The following is a 16,127-nucleotide window of genomic DNA, read 5'->3' on the forward strand; positions in this document are numbered from 1 at the left end:
AGTCGCGGTTATGTTGAATTACATTTATTTGCAAGATAAAATTTCAATTATCAATTAGTTCTCTTAAATTTACCTTTACCCAAATTTCTCCATTGTAATTAGCGCAAAATTTGATTCAATTATACTAAGTAACGATTTCTAACACGTAGAAATATTCCAGTTAAAAGAATCTCAAATTAATCTTAGTTGAACTTTACAATGGTTGCTGCAGCAACGAACTGAACTGAGAAGTTCCTCGTTAAATCTTATTATATACCTTCGCTCTCAACCAACAAATGAAAAGGTACATGTAACTTGGGATCTGTGAAACCAGCGCGTGTTGCTAAGGGTGCGCACGAGGGAAGTTGGCAAACACGCGACGGTATTATCGTGGTCGGGTTGCTAAGGTGCACAGAGAGCAGTCTTTTTTAGGGGAAGAAGCGTTTCTCAAACCCTGAGCACCTTTGACTCACATGATGGCCATCATGTTGAGATTTATCTCCCATTCATGTATTTAAATAACCAGACTGAACATCGCCCGAAATGAGGAGACATACCCGAGACTTTTAACGACGCGTGTGCAAAAGGTGAATTCTATTATGGAGACAAATGGAAAGCTCTTTTAGCCTACCCCCACCAATTCCTAAAGTCCAACTTCAATCGTTTGTCACTCAGCTGTCATTTAGTAATGTAGTTCTCCCTTACAGCTAACTGTAACGTGTATTTACAATAAGACTAATTCATAATCTCGACTGATACACATATTCAACCAAAACTCTGCATGACTTTTCCAACTGCAGTTATTCGCTTCAGGGAACCACCAATGATAATCATTTACAGCCGAAAGTTCACCATGAAAATATTGATATTGATTCCATACTAGCAAATACTAAAACTGTAAAATACTATTATTTACAGTGGCAAACCATGGTGTGTCATCAAATGAAACATGATAGCAAAATTTAATTTTGTGGCTAATTTCCATTCCAATCCACCGTTTCCAGGACTCCTTCAACCACAGCTCACTGTAGTGGGTTGCTCAGAGCTTCGCTGAAGACAAGAGTTCTTCGCAGATTTTCTTATAAGCCCATGTGTCTCCCTTCATACGCTTTCGACGTATACCTGCATGTGTTTAATACAAAAGCATTCTCAATCGGTGTTCAATGCAAGACTTGAAACATTCAAAGTGAAGATTTCTCATAACGTTCTCCTCACTTCATAACTTACCTACAAATACTGTTTCCAAGAGGAACTTACTACATATACTTCACTTCACGATAAAATTGAGATTAAAAATTAAGTAATTTTATGTGTTTCGAAAATGATTACAATATCAAATTTAATACTTAACTTTACTCGAAGACATTCGCTTGCGATCTACGAAATCCCCATGTATGTGAATTAAGATTTTCGGTTGGGCGAGCGAAGCGGCAGAGATGATGTGATAATCGATCATACATGTACATTGCTGCTGTTCATAATGAGAAAGGAGTATTTGTGATTACATACCTATCATTTCCATTTTGGGAATAAGACAAACTTCCATTTCGAATTCGAGGAGGACTTTTCCTCTTTCGTCTATTGATTTGCATCGGAGAGTATACCTGCACAGAAGAGAGGGGGAAAAAACGGAAATTATACAGGGATATATAGCACTTTTCGACCTCGCGTTGCAAAACTAGAGCCATAGAGTCCCAGGGCAAACGAAAACATAACATGTCTCGTGCGCGAGAAAACGCTAAGAACTCGGTCTCGTCCGGTGTGAGTCTTACTGTACATCTAAATAAAGGGGGCAAGTTTCTAGAGAAGCTGTGGTGCTGCGCCGGTGGGAGAATATAGCAGGTAATTTAGTGTTAACAACTGAGTTGGAAACGTAAATTGGCCACAGTAAAGGGTAAAAAAGCTGATGTTTCGAGCGTTAGCCCTTCGTCAGAGCGATCAGCTTTTTTTCCCTTTACGGTGGCCAATTTACGGTTTTCAACGAGTTGTTAACACTAATTTACTGTACATCTACCTTGTTTTGAGAAAGGCGTGAGTTCTTTTGGGCCAATTCAGAGCGTCATTCCAGATAACTTTCGACAACCATTTCTATCTATTTTTTTACATTTGGATCATTGAGCAATCAGATAGCGAGAGGACCTCATATACACACCCTTTTTCTTTGAAGAGGATGTCTCTTCCTTCCAAAACTCGTTTTAGCTCGTCGAGAACTTCATCTGGGCTTCTGGTCGAAGTTGAAGACACGTTATACAGAGCCTGTCAGGAGAAAAAGCGTGTACACGAATAAAGGTTAATTCAACGAATAACAACATAACTATGACAATTCCTACACACAAAGCGAAACTTCAGTTTGCGTAGTTACGTAATGTTTACACTGCTCTTCATTTGATACTTGGGTTCCTGAGTACAGCTCTCTCAAATCGTTTTGTAATCGATCTTTTTACGAGACTTTATCACGTGACTATTCACTCAACATGGTAAGTCCCTATGAAAGACATGGGGGTTTTAAAAGTTCTAGAGGTCTGAGTTAGTCTAAATATCGATCGAAAAGATTAAAAGTTTAACAACTGTGATAAACTTGTATAATATCTTACATTAGTTTGAATTTCCTTAGCTCCTGATACTTTAGAAGTTTGAGTGCACTTAAGCCTTTAAACTTTTTAAGGTGCAAAAAAGGACGCACTTCGAAGCTTAACGGGTACAAACGATTCCTTTTCGTGCACGTGCTCAGTTGTTCCTGAGGAAGCAAACTTACCTTAACCTTTCTCGGTCCATGCCCCCCAAGACCTCTCGGTGTGATTGCCTCCACAATTCTGTTCAGACTATCTTCAATACTGCCCATGATGCCCTAAAGAGCGAAAGACGGCTAGTAAGACTTCAAAGTTACCATAAATTGTCCCTGTGGAGGTGCATGTAGGTGAAATTTCTTTACTTCAGATTTCTTTCCTTCAAAGTTACCACAAATGTTCTCTGTGGAGTTACAATTGAAATTTCTTACACCCATAAATGTGAACATGATTGCATCGCACAGGTTAATGTTACTGACTTCACCGGAAAGATTAGGCAATTATCGCTAATATGAAACTGTCGATGCAATAGTTGTTCCTCCAAGAGAAACTTTATGAAAACATCAGTCAGCACTTTTTTAAAAATTCATTCGCTCGCTACAGAAATTCCCAAAGGGGCACGCCAGAATCTAACAAACTACTCTCAACTTGAAATCCATAGAGCCAGACCTGACGCTACTCAACCATTGTGAGTACCTTTAGTATAGCACTGCCTAGAACAAGACAAACAATTTACTTGCATGCAACCTCTCTCCTAAACTTTTCTTACAGAATACCAACCCTTGAACTCCATTTGCTGGCACTAGAGGGTGTGTCCACTGAACCGAACCTCTTCCTTCCGATAGTGAATGGAGACTTGAATGGCGTTCTTCTGGACGTGGCTTTATCCAAGTTTGTGTCCAGTGATTGTGACCACCTACATGCACGGTAATTAATGTTTCTATCAGTTTTCATTCCTTTCACTTATACAGCTTGCGATAGAAGTTTCGCTGGCCTCACGAAGAAGCTGATCTTCCCCCTCCCTCATATCACTTCTCAAAGGAAACTGCCTTCTGAAATACATTCAAGATTGACCACTCCACTCAAAGTGAAATCAATGTAATATCCATCTCCTACCTTAGTGCATGAAAATTTCCAACGATTTAGTTTCAATAAAAATTGCCAAAAACAAAACTGTTAGTAATACCTTGAATAACGGACTTACATTTTTGACTGAGATATTGGTGTTAAGTTGTTGTTACCAAAATCATAATCTGAGTGTGACATGGGTATGTCTGCTGCAGCACCTTTAAAACGACAAACAAAATAAACAAAGGTTAAACAAAACAACGTACAGAGTTATAAGGAAGACAAAGAAATTTCGGATTTTTTAAAACTTTCTGCTTTGCTTCGCTAAAAACACATATCTCACGCCGGCAGAGAAAGCGTATACACCTTTACAAGAGCTCTTGCCATTCTGCGTTGGTATAAAGAAAGGGGCCTTTTCAGATTGGTTTTCTGGAAGTTCAGTGTATTCATGCATGTAAAGAAACGTTGTCAACTGACAATCGCGACTCAAAACTCAAGTTTCAAACGGACCAAAGAATTAATCGAGAAAGCGACTTCATTCTTGAAAGAATCATAACACTTTACGCACGATCTCTTTTCTATACAGCAAAACATTCTATGTATATCTCTGGTACAATTTTCACAAGACTCGGGCGTTCTCTGATAAAAGGCACTGCAAACCCTCTCGCAGCTTTAAAACAATTCCAGAGCATTTAAAATTGGCGTGCAAGAGCGACAGAACGTTTCACTTGTCTTGAGCATTTGGACATTCATGTATACCTCTTGCAGGTGTTTTCTTGACGCGTGGGGTAATTGGAGCTAACGGTGGAGGCATCTCTGTGGCTTCCTTCTTGGTAGGTGTCGAGGGAACACTGGAAGGTAAGGTCCCAGCTCTGGTCTTCCTTGTTGTAGGCTCCATGCAAGGTTCCGCCTTGTTAACTTTGGACTTTCTGGCCTGATGCTCAGAGTAAGGCACTGGTTTGGGTGGGGGGAGAATGTATTCTGTGTTTTCTTTCTTGAGTACATTGGGATGCTAAGAAAAAACAATTTTGAAGATCACATCAACTATCTCCAATCAGTACATTCTACAGTCAAACATCCATTGGTTCACAACTCCATTAAAAGCCACTTGAAACAATATCTGATAATCATTAGACCATTAAAAGCCGTAGTTTCCTACTGTTGTTGTTTTGATCTCTTTTGTTTATTTGTTTCTTATCCAATGACACAAGCATGCTTGCTTTGAACTGTACCTCATTTTCTTTACTCTCAAGCCTCTTTCGTGTCTTGGCCCTGCAGAAAAATAGTAATTCTATAAACACATCTGTTAATTAAGAAATAATTCAAAAATAGAACCAATTTTACAACTTTGAGATTGAATTCATAATGCTCAATATTACTCTTTACAATTTCAGTTACATTTCACAAGACTCTTACTTGGAGTATCTCGGCAGTAGTTCTTGCAGTTGACCCTTGCTTTTCTTCTTACAGAGCAGGAAATACAAGGCAGTCAATTCATCGTACTTCCACTAAAAACAAAACAGCGCCTTCATAAATAACTTGAAGTTAACTCCTGTAGTCCTTTGACCCCTCAGAGAGGCTAGCATCTAATTTCTCCTAATAATATCACCCCTGAATCAAAAACTGAGGTCATGAGAATAAGAGAAGTGATCACCAACTAAAGAAGCTCTTGATTGTTAAACAAATTCTCCTTGTCAGCACCTTAGGAAATGTATAGAGAACAGTATGGAGAATATGCATACTGATGTTGGGTGTAAAGGGTTAAAAGGCAATTTCTGCTAACACGCATACGTTTGCATGAGAAACCAATTTACTTGTAAATGTACCTCCAATAAATTCTTCAACAGGGAATCCACAGGCATGTCATAATATGATGCAAGTTCTTGAAGAACATCATGGTCAGGTTTATCTTTCTATAGACAAATTACATTCATAGTTTTAACTGAAAGTCTTTGCTACAGTAGAAACTGTGTGATGTGAATACACAATAACAAAGGGTTAGTCAATTCACAAAAGCACATTTCAATTTGAGCTTTGAAAAACTGAAACCCAGGGTGATCACAATGGCAAGTCAAAACAGAAAGCAATGAAAGCTCAAAGTAAAAAACAAGCAAAATGTCTTAACGCTGGAAAATATACGTGACCAGGTTGTCTTTGATCTCAGTTTTCTGTCTGATTAATCAAGTTCAGAGCAAGTTTTCTGCACGAAACACAAACCACTCTTAGGTAAAACTAACAGAGTTACAGTTCACCTTCAACTTTCACCTGAAGTTGTACTTTTAATGTTGGAAAAGTACACAAACCTTTATGCGACTTATCCATCTGACAGGTGCAGCATAACCTTTCATCATCCATTCATGGTTTAACAGTTGCTTTATAGTGACCCTTTTCTTGGGATCAACCTGAAGAGAAAAAGAAGAGAAATTTCCAATTTTTTTTTTCTCAACATTTTTGCAACAAAACAAAAATCAATAACAAACAAATTGTTGATAGCTAAGTAAATTAAGGCAACCCCAACCACAAGTTGATTCTAATCTATACAGTATATACAATTACTGTATAAAATTAAATAAATATTATAACTAGGTTTTAATTTTTTTAAAATTCAACAGAGGTTAAACATGGCAGAATGTTAGGACACATGTCAAACAGCACAAACTTAACTTCTCAACCTCTGCTATTTAATTCAAAGGCCATGAACAATTCAGATTGCTAGCACATTTTATTTTATTCAGCACTGACAGAAGTAAAGTGAATGAAATCATTGATAAGATTTGCTGATGATTTAAATGGTGAACTCACCTGTAACAACTGGCTCAAAATTTTTGCACTACCTGAAAACCAAAAGTACATGTAAAATGTTAACACAAGTACAAGTATTAGATCTCTTAGTAGTAAACACTTGCTAAATATCTTATATACACTGTGCAACCAAAACAAAGCAAAAGTAAAAAGATGAAAAAAGAAATACTTAACTTACTTAACCCTTTCACTCCCAAGATCTCATAAGTAATTCTCCTTACTGTCTGCCATACAGTTCTTGTGATGTTAGTTTTAAGAATTTGCTATTGGATCAACTTATAATCCCCAAATTGATATTTTTCTTTATTCTCGTTGCTTGTCTGTTTGATATTGTATTGATATTGTAAGAAGCAATTGTGTCTTGGTCACTCACAGGAGTTGAAGGGTTAACCAGTCATATTAATACTGACAGGGGTAAATCACTTACTGATTATATGTATATTCCCTTTTTTGTGGTGTACAGGATAAACATCCACACACAACATTTACTGACTAGTTAACAATCACTTCTTCCACAGTATATTATCCAGTTATCTTTTTTTTTTTCCTTTTGAGTTCATCTGCCTTGTTAGCACACTAAACAGTGTAACTTATAACATTGGAAAGATATCCCCATAGTCCCTTTGTTGCAAAGTAGAGTGTATTTCCAAAGAATTTGAAAAAAAAAACTATCTGTCACTTATTACCCTTGCTTGATATACATTGTAACAAATATAAATGTTTCTGACTGTTATATGGTAATGGACCTAGTGGAGTCCAATATGGTCTGTAATTAAGATGCAAAAAATCACAACACTATAAGACAGGTGTCCAATTTATGACTCACTTTTTTGGGATAATGAACTGATTTAGACTCCACAGGTCCTAGAACCTTTGCAAATTAAATCTCCAAGTAAAATCATGCAAAAACAAAGTGCAAAGGAGAAGAATTTGCTCATGAAAAGATCCTACATAACTACCTGGTGAAAGCCAGTCTGGAACCTCATACTCTCCTTTCTGAAAAAATCAATTAAAATACAATTTTAACAAAAAGAAAGCTAATATGGGTTTTAAAACTGAACATCTATCATACTTTATTAACCTTAATTAAACAGCTCTAAGTCTAAAATTAATAACCATGGTTTCCAAACCTGAATGAGCTTGTACAGCTTAAATGTGTTATCATCATCAAATGGCAAGAAGCCGCAAAGAAGAGCATACAATAGCACTCCCATGCTCCACAGATCAACCTTTGAGGAAACCAAAAGGAAAATTAATCAAACCATCCCAGGTGTTCATTGAGTGAAGAATATGCATTAAAAAAGCTGCTCTTACCTCATTCCCATGATAAGGAAAGCCAGATATAAGTTCTGCAAAGAAAAGTTTTGCCATATGGTTGAAGAAGTTACAATGTAAATTATATTTAGAGCATTCTTTATCTACACATGCATTATCGATTGATGGCTGGAGCTATTTTTTTCTTTTTTCTTTTTTATTCAGACACAGAGAACATTATTCAGTTATTCTAAACTCTTGTGTCTCATCTACATTTCTTTAAAAACTGCTGTGATATATATTTTTTTCTAGTTAACATGTAATTTGCATTTACAGGTACATGTACACGTAGATCTGGTATAATGTGCAGCCTTTTATTTTGTTTGGTTTTGTTTCTTTAATTTTCTTGAGCCTCACCAACCAACTTTATGTTACACCATAATTGCCAAGGAAAACTTAACCCAAAGTATGTTTATTCTAGAGAAAAAAATGCAAATCATTGCTGGTCTTATGATAAAGAGGCACTACTTGTAGCAGGGCCTTCCAGCTGCTTTAAGAAGGGTTTTCAACTAAATCCAGTTAGTGGCAGTCTACTGCCACCTGTAACTCGTACTCTCAGGGGTAGACTATGTCTATATTTATGCACAATGACCCACCTGGAGCAGCATATGCGGGAGATCCACAACATGTGTCTAAATGATCAGTCATTCCACCTCTTGGTTTGGCAACTAGACCAAAGTCAATAAGCTTGATATTCTGCACAAAGAAAAACAATAACTTGGATCAAGAAGAAATTCATGCTCTCAACATAGTGCACAACATAAATTGTTTTGCTTGTGTGTGTACAAGAGTAGGCATGTTTTTTATTGGTCTTCTTTTTCACATGATCTAGGAATAGCTGAATTACCACACGCACTCTGATTATTCAAAATCCTATTATTCACTGTATGGGTAAAACTTGAGGTATTTCATTTTAGAACTCTAAGAAAGTTTTATTTCATGGAACTCCTGTGTATTACCTGATCCTCATCAAGAAGCAGATTTTCCTGAATGACAAACAATAATACAAAAACTTGTAAGTTACTGGATAAGTTCTTTACTTGCCATTTCAGTCAGAATACATAAGTATATCACACAAGATCAGGATGAAAAAAAAAAAAAAAGAAAAAAAAACCCACAACTGATTTAATAAACATGTACCATTTGAAAAACCTAACATCTTATTCAAAGATTACAAATTGACTACATGTACAGAACTGTCTTAGAGCTTACCAATTTAAATCTCCCCATTTCAAAGAAAAAAGATTATCTCACCGGTTTAAGATCTCGATGAGCATATCCTCTGTCATGGATGTAAGCCACTGCTGAAACAATCTGTCTGAAAAACCCTCTGGCTTCTTCCTCCTTAAAAATACAGAAAATAATTTAATGAATAAACAAATAATAAAAAATGCCAAATAACTTATGTGACAGCTCTTACTTTACTTCCTGAACTAATATAATAAATTAGCAACTAACACATCACACTCAATATACTGAAAAACCAAAAAAATATGAAAAATGTTTTCAAATTGACTCTGTTTTTTAATTAATTAAAAGTATTAACCAACTCTAAGAAAATCATCTGCAGGAGTGCTTCCTGAAAAGGGAATTAAAAGTCTCCCACACAGTTCATTAAGCCCCCACATAGATTGGGGAGAGACTGGGTTGAAGAGTCCACTAACAAACTTCAAGGGAGAGAGGAAAGGGATTGGGCATGGAATGAGGTAGGAGGCCTAATTAAATATAACATACAGTACAGTAACTCCAAAATTTCAAATAATTGCATTCCTGCTCATATTAGGATGAGAAGGGTTTGAGCTAGGATTTGATCACTTGGGGACAATTTGTCCCCTTAGCAAAAATTTTGGAGGACATATTCATTTTTAGGGGGACAGACAAATTTATTTTTATTCAACATTTTTTTTTCTTTTCATATTCATACTGTCAAGCCAACAAAAGCATTTTTTTTTACCTGATCCTTGCAATTCAAGAAAAGTGATACAAACAAGAAAAGTTAAGTTATTGGTGTCAAGACTTTTTTTCTCATATCATATTTAAACAGAGGATCAATGACTGCTTTACACAGCAGACTCTCGTCCTGGCATCCCCTTGTAAACTTCAATTCCTTTCTTAACGAGTTGATGTACATGTACTAATTCTTATTTTTGTTCAAGCCCAAACATCAAGGGCTGTAGAAAAGTCAATGTAGAAAAGTCAATGTCAATAGTCATGCACACATCCAGCCTCTCAGCTTTCAATCTGTTTCTCAAAGCATTCTTAATTCAATTCTGTGCGCTAAAACCTCGTTCACAGCCAGCCATATTAGCAGGCAATACAAGTGCGACTTGACAAAGCTTAATTAAATTTTGGACCTCATTGCTATGATGGGTAGTGAGCATTTTCCATAGTTCAGCAATGTGGCTCACAGGGTAATGCTCTCTAACAAAGTTTCATTCAATTCTGCATTTTTGACAACTGTGTTTTTTGCTGCTGTCAATCATCTTAATGGACCTTTAAGGAACAACTTTGACGGGTTCAAAAGGTGATCGTTTGTGATTTGTGATTGGTGGATTTCAATCTATTTTTGTGTGTTTCTGTATTTCAAGGTTCGTTGCTTGTGATTGTAATTATGATTGATGGCGAAAAATGCAATAGTGAAAGTGGCTTTTGAACTTTAGAGTTCCCATGTTAGTGAAAAGCACAGTAAAGATTGCCAGGTGCGTTCACCATGCTTGGTTGAGCAAGAGAAGTGCATGTGCAGTAGAGTATGACTGAAACGTGACTTTAGAATGAACTTTAAACATGTGATAAAAGATACTCTCCACGTCCTGTTTTAGCTCGCAATTTCTGTACTGAAGTAACACTCTTTGTGTGAGCTTTCTTTTGAGTTTTCCCCTAAGTTTTGAAGGGGACAAACTGTCCCCTTGGCTGTTTTTTTAAGGGACAATTTCAATTGCAGTGTAGGATTGGCACAATGGCATAGCCTGGCTCAAACCCTGGGATGAGTACAAAAAATATGAGCATTTCTGCTCATATTTGAGTACATAGAATAGAAAATCTTAACAATAAAACATGGTACTACAGTCTAACTTATATTCTACCTTGAGCCTATCCTTTGCTACGATGTAGTCAAACAATTCTCCACCTGGGGCATACTGAAATAATGAAATTCAGACAATCAGTTAATCAAAGGACATTTTCAAAAGCAGAATCAACTCTCCTAAATACCAACTTCATAATTATCCAAGCACATTTCCTCAAAAATTATCCTGTACCAACAAATTTCCACTAGCTATGCATGTTCCCAGATGCAGACTTGGAAAAAGTGTTCTTCAATGATTTTCAGTCATTTAGTTTGTTTTAAAACTCAAGGCATGTAATTTGACACCATAAATAGAATTCCTTCAATTCAACCTCTGAATTATGTGCCATCACAGCAATTAACACAGACTGGATAAGCATATGTCATTATTGTTATATATTAAATATCAAAAATACATGTAGTTAAGAGGAACATACTTCCATGACCATGAATATGTATTCATCTGTCTGGATGACATGATAAAGCTGACACACATGTTGATGACTAAGGTTCTTCAGAGCCTCTATTTCGCGTTGGACTCTTGGCAGGTCAGACTAAATAATACAGTAAGAAAAAATGGTCTATTAATTATAATTAAGAACTTGGCCCATTTGACCCACAGTGACTTACACTGTTGTGAGTAGAGCAAAGCACACTATAGCTTAGGAATATTGCTATTATTGCTACTCCTACATTGTATTATTACACAAATAATAATAATAATTAACAACAACAACAACAACAACACTGGACAAAAAAAATTAAATAATGGACAAAAAGGCAAGCCTGATATTCTACAGATACACTAGAAAGGAGTATATCTACGACTGTCTTCCTTTGCTTACTTTTGAAAGCTACAAGAAATATGATGTTCAGAGAGAAACATGTACTGTTACTCCTTCTGGAGACTCAGTTATACATAAAGGTGTTAAAATATGATCAGAAGTGACCTTTAATGGATAGAAAATTATATAATTGTACTTACACCAAGTTCTTTCTTGTTCATAACTTTTATTGCAACCTGATGTAAGAATGACAATACTTTAACTTAATGATGAGAAACACTTTTAACAGTAATACATTTGTTTCAGTAATGGGCACTAACCAAACAAATATTGTCTCATTTCCAAAAAATAATTTGGTAAAAAGACCCAAAAAAAACCCTCAAAATATTTATTACTAAGTAAATGAACTTGACTGGATAAAAATACAAACTATGTATTTATTGTGAGAGATCCAGTCCTTCTGTGGAATACTAAACATTTGGTAGCAAACTACACTAAAGCAGCCAAGCCAAGTCAAATTCAGGTTCATACACTTAAGATGTATACACTTCATCATAGATACAGTGTATTCAACTGGTTTGTCTATCTCAAGGGCAATCACAGTGTTAAATACATGTATGGACAGATGTACATACACGTAAAGAGTACAAACATTTACTTTGCTCATAAATAAAACTTAAAAAAAAGGGGGGGAAGGGGGAAGGGGAAAGGGAGCTCTTCAAAGTTCAACCAGGCTAATTCACATTTAAACCAACATGACAGCTGTGTGTAATTTTAGGTGTGGTCAGATTAACCTTGGTGTTAAATGGATTCTGACTGAACTAGCCCTGGATATTTAGCACGGTTGTGTTTACAATACATGCTTTGAGTCCTTGAACAATACAATTACAGAGTTTTCATTAACTTTTGAAGTAGAAGGGCACCCTGTAAAATTGAGAGCCGAAGGCCCGAACCTCTCAAGCTCCCTTGGGAAATTTTAAAAATGCTCCCAGAAGTGTATTTTCCTGCAATTTGGAAAAGAAATCTTGCTATGACGCATACTTATTCTAATTATAGTAAAAAAGAATGATACTCTGGAATTTTTTTTTTTATTTCACTATACCGCTATAGCTACATCAAAACACTACTGTTGTTGTCAGAGCCTCCTTTTTTCTCACAATAACAAGCTAACATAAACTTGTAAACTGATAAAGGGTGTAACTGGCAAATTTTCAGCATCAGTACAGGCTGAAGTAGATTTTCACATTTGAAATTTTTGATATGTTCTTGAATGCATTTCTTGGTTTAATCTTGAAAGAAAATTAAATTGGAAAAAAGTTTTTCAAGTTTCTTTCACTTGCTCGGAATATTTAAGCTTTGAAAGCCAAAAAAATGAGTTATTTAATAGCTAATCAAGCACTTCAGGAAGAATGTGATTATCGCGCAGAGCCTTCTCGTCAAAGTAAATTTTATTTCCACGATCTGATGGCAAGTTATTGGTAAATTTGTGCTGAAAAATGGTTTTAATCCTGGGAAGAGTTAATATTTATTGAGGTTGATAATTTTTTCTTGACGATTTTTTTAAAAATTTCGTACTTTGAGTAGCCAGGTACTTTGTTCAAAGGAGATGGGTGCTGGTACCCAGGACCTGGCTTCTAATAAAAACCCTGCAATTATCTCAAATTATTTTATAACTTTTGAAAAACCTGTTCATTATACTTCAACTGTTACTATATACAATCCTTATACTGCATTGACACTGTCTAGTATGTTTTCACTGGCAAATGTGCTCATGAAAGGAGCCCTATAACTGATCAGACTCCTTTATGGGGAAAAAAGAAGCCATATAAATTTGCTTTGCTCTTAACATGTGGCTTTGTAGCTCACATGACAGGAGTGCTGAAATAGTACTGCAACTAGAGGTACATGTTAGGGTTGTTGGCTGCATTGTGAGATGAGGGTTATCATTAAATAGATCACCAGTAACTTTGTGATCAAAGGCAGAAAATGAGTATTTTTCAAAACTGATTCTTCAGTCAAGGTCTCGCTAAGAATAGTTAGTCAAATATGTCCCAGAATGTTGGAAATCCGCTTTCAGAGAGCAACACAGGGCCATGCTTGTGACATTTGTTTACCAGCATAATCCAATTCAATCAAGTTTAAACCATACATCTATTACATTTCCAAATGAAAAACCCTGAAAAGGTCACTGTTCATTCTCTTTATACTAACAAAGAAACCTGGGAAACAAAAACCACCTTGCTTTTAAAGGAGATGTTTGTTTCATACCTTCTCTCCCGTTTGCTGGTGAATTGCAAGCTTGACCTTTGCAAACCCACCTGAAATGAATAAAAATAGACAAAGAACTTTTCATCCCATTTAAAGACAAGAAAGTGTTGAACCATGGTCTCTAACTGATTATTTAAATGAGATTTAAAAGTTGAAAAACGTGATAGGGAATATTGAGGCAGCAAAAATTAAATCCTAAATGAGCATTGTTTGAAATAATCCCTTGTATAACTGCAATCTTCCTTGATGAAAAAAAAAGCATTCACAAACATATTATCACTTTTCCTTGCTATTTCAAAACTCTTTTCATGTTATTTAACAAATGTATCACAAGGTTGGTATTAAAACTGAAAAACCTTGTGATAACAACTCAATCAAACAAATCTTTCAAAAGGGAAAGTTCGCTTATAAACAAGCAAATTTCTTGTAACAAAGGCTTTAGATAAATGCTCCAAGGATTATTTTTCAAAGTCAGTTGATTAGACACCTTAAAAGTACATTATCTTGTATTATTTACATTTACATTATCAGTGACTGAATCCTGTAGATTCTGTTTTGGCTTCGTACATACTTAAGAGTAAAACAAATTAAATTGAATGTTTGTCTTTTTTGCTCTGTGTTAGATTGTTATCTTAGATAAAGAAACAAAAGGAAGGGGAATGAAAACTATAATCTTGTTTCAGAACAAAAGTAAAGGTGTCATGCAGCTGCATGGAAAAATTTATGTTAATACATGCTAATTTTTTCAATTACACGACACAACATCATTCTGATTTGGCAATGTGTTCACTATCACATAGTATTAGCAGATTTATAATTTAAATTCAAGCAGACGACATTGATTTCTGAAACCATAATTTTTGAATCCAGAAATATTATGGTTAAGTGAATGACTATTTGCTAGACTTTGCGACATTGGAGTAACTCATACAGATTTATCGCTTGTAGGACTTCGAACTCATTTGCAAATTACGGAAGTATTGACAGTGTGCATAAACGGAATTTTCATTTTAAAACGTGCTTGTCTTTAGTCTAAACAAAAGTGTGTACAATTGGAAGCAAACGAGTTCTTTTATCTGCTACAGGATAGACAGCGCTGAGTCAGATCTGATTAAAAAAAAAGTAGTCTGATAACGTCCGAACAAATGGTATTGTATTTTATTTAGAAACCTCATATCCAACGCATTTCCATGCGTCGTTAAACCAAAATTGACCCGACGCTTATGCCACGCACGTAACTGAACACAATTAACATGCTCTTCGTGACATACATGTGAATATAAGCTTACCAAAAGGTGAAAAAAGAAATCGAGCTGTATTCAGAGAAGACTTGCTTTTCAAATCTTACAAAAGGCAAATAGTTTTAAGTACATTCTCAGATAAGTTTATTATTTCACTCGATTAAATGACTCCTGTCAAACTGCGAAATTTCAACCTCGCATATTGGTTTTCGAGGACAAATGTTAGTCGCCCACGTTCCGTAAGAAAGTTAGGTTTTCTAACAGCCAAAGCCGAAACAGCAGTTAAAGCAATAGCTTCCTCGATTCGTAATAATAAATAAAAACTGCCAAACTAGACAAGATAATTCTTGATAGATTAATATTTGTGAAGTATATACCGACCTTCGTGAAAAATATGCAAAAAATCAAAATGAGCAATACATGCACAGTTCAGATCGTTCGTAAGAAAGCGTTAAAGCATAAACTGATAAAGCTGATATTTAAATTCACGATCCTAGGAATAAAAGATCGATGGAAACTGTTTCCTTCGAATTTATTAGCCGTGAAGAACACAATGCATTCGAACGTAATTTGGTTCTTGGACCCTCAACTGAGACCGGCTGCATGAATGTCGACGGATATTTACCGAATTCCAAATTTGCAAATAACAAACTTAATTCCTTCAATTAATTTAAAATCTTATAACTCAGCCACCTACCACTTCCAATGGTTTGCCTCAGTTCGTAGTGCTTGGTAATTTGTGGAGGAAAAGCTGACGAAGGCATATTGAGGTGAACGTTAAAACCAGGAGATTCGAAGGCGAAGCTCAATTGTATTGGAACGAAATTTACGATTGTACCCAATATCAAAATGTTAACCACGCCACTCTTTGAGATCTAAACTCGCTGCTCAATAACTCCTCCAAGAGAAATCTAAAACAAGTGGAACTCTAGCGATAAAACTACAGAGGAATGTTGACCACAAAATGCTCGAAGTCTCAGTTCCGATATTAGTTAAGACGACCTGTCTTCTCGCTGTGTTTCCGAGGGGATCCCATTTC

The 16,127-nt window shown here is 35.8% G+C and overlaps 1 protein-coding gene across 1 annotated transcript; it reads right to left on the bottom strand.

Annotated features, from left to right (window-relative positions):
• Positions 1-8: 8 nt before the first annotated feature.
• LOC131785719 (maternal embryonic leucine zipper kinase) lies at positions 9-16,127 on the bottom strand. The gene is made up of 23 exons (XM_059102655.2): positions 15,786-16,127; positions 13,848-13,897; positions 11,780-11,815; positions 11,232-11,348; positions 10,814-10,867; positions 8,985-9,074; positions 8,690-8,716; positions 8,327-8,426; positions 7,731-7,765; positions 7,547-7,645; positions 7,376-7,412; positions 6,417-6,448; positions 5,918-6,016; positions 5,441-5,527; positions 5,031-5,122; positions 4,847-4,886; positions 4,374-4,626; positions 3,751-3,832; positions 3,327-3,462; positions 2,735-2,827; positions 2,132-2,235; positions 1,489-1,583; positions 9-1,101 (listed from the first exon to the last, which is right to left on the bottom strand). Exons 1-23 carry the CDS (start codon positions 15,850-15,852, stop codon positions 1,019-1,021), a joined length of 1,908 nt encoding a protein of 635 aa, XP_058958638.2. The 5' UTR covers positions 15,853-16,127; the 3' UTR covers positions 9-1,018.

Source organism: Pocillopora verrucosa, chromosome 14 (genome assembly GCF_036669915.1).
Source record: "Pocillopora verrucosa isolate sample1 chromosome 14, ASM3666991v2, whole genome shotgun sequence".
Taxonomy (NCBI): Eukaryota; Metazoa; Cnidaria; class Anthozoa; order Scleractinia; family Pocilloporidae; genus Pocillopora; species Pocillopora verrucosa.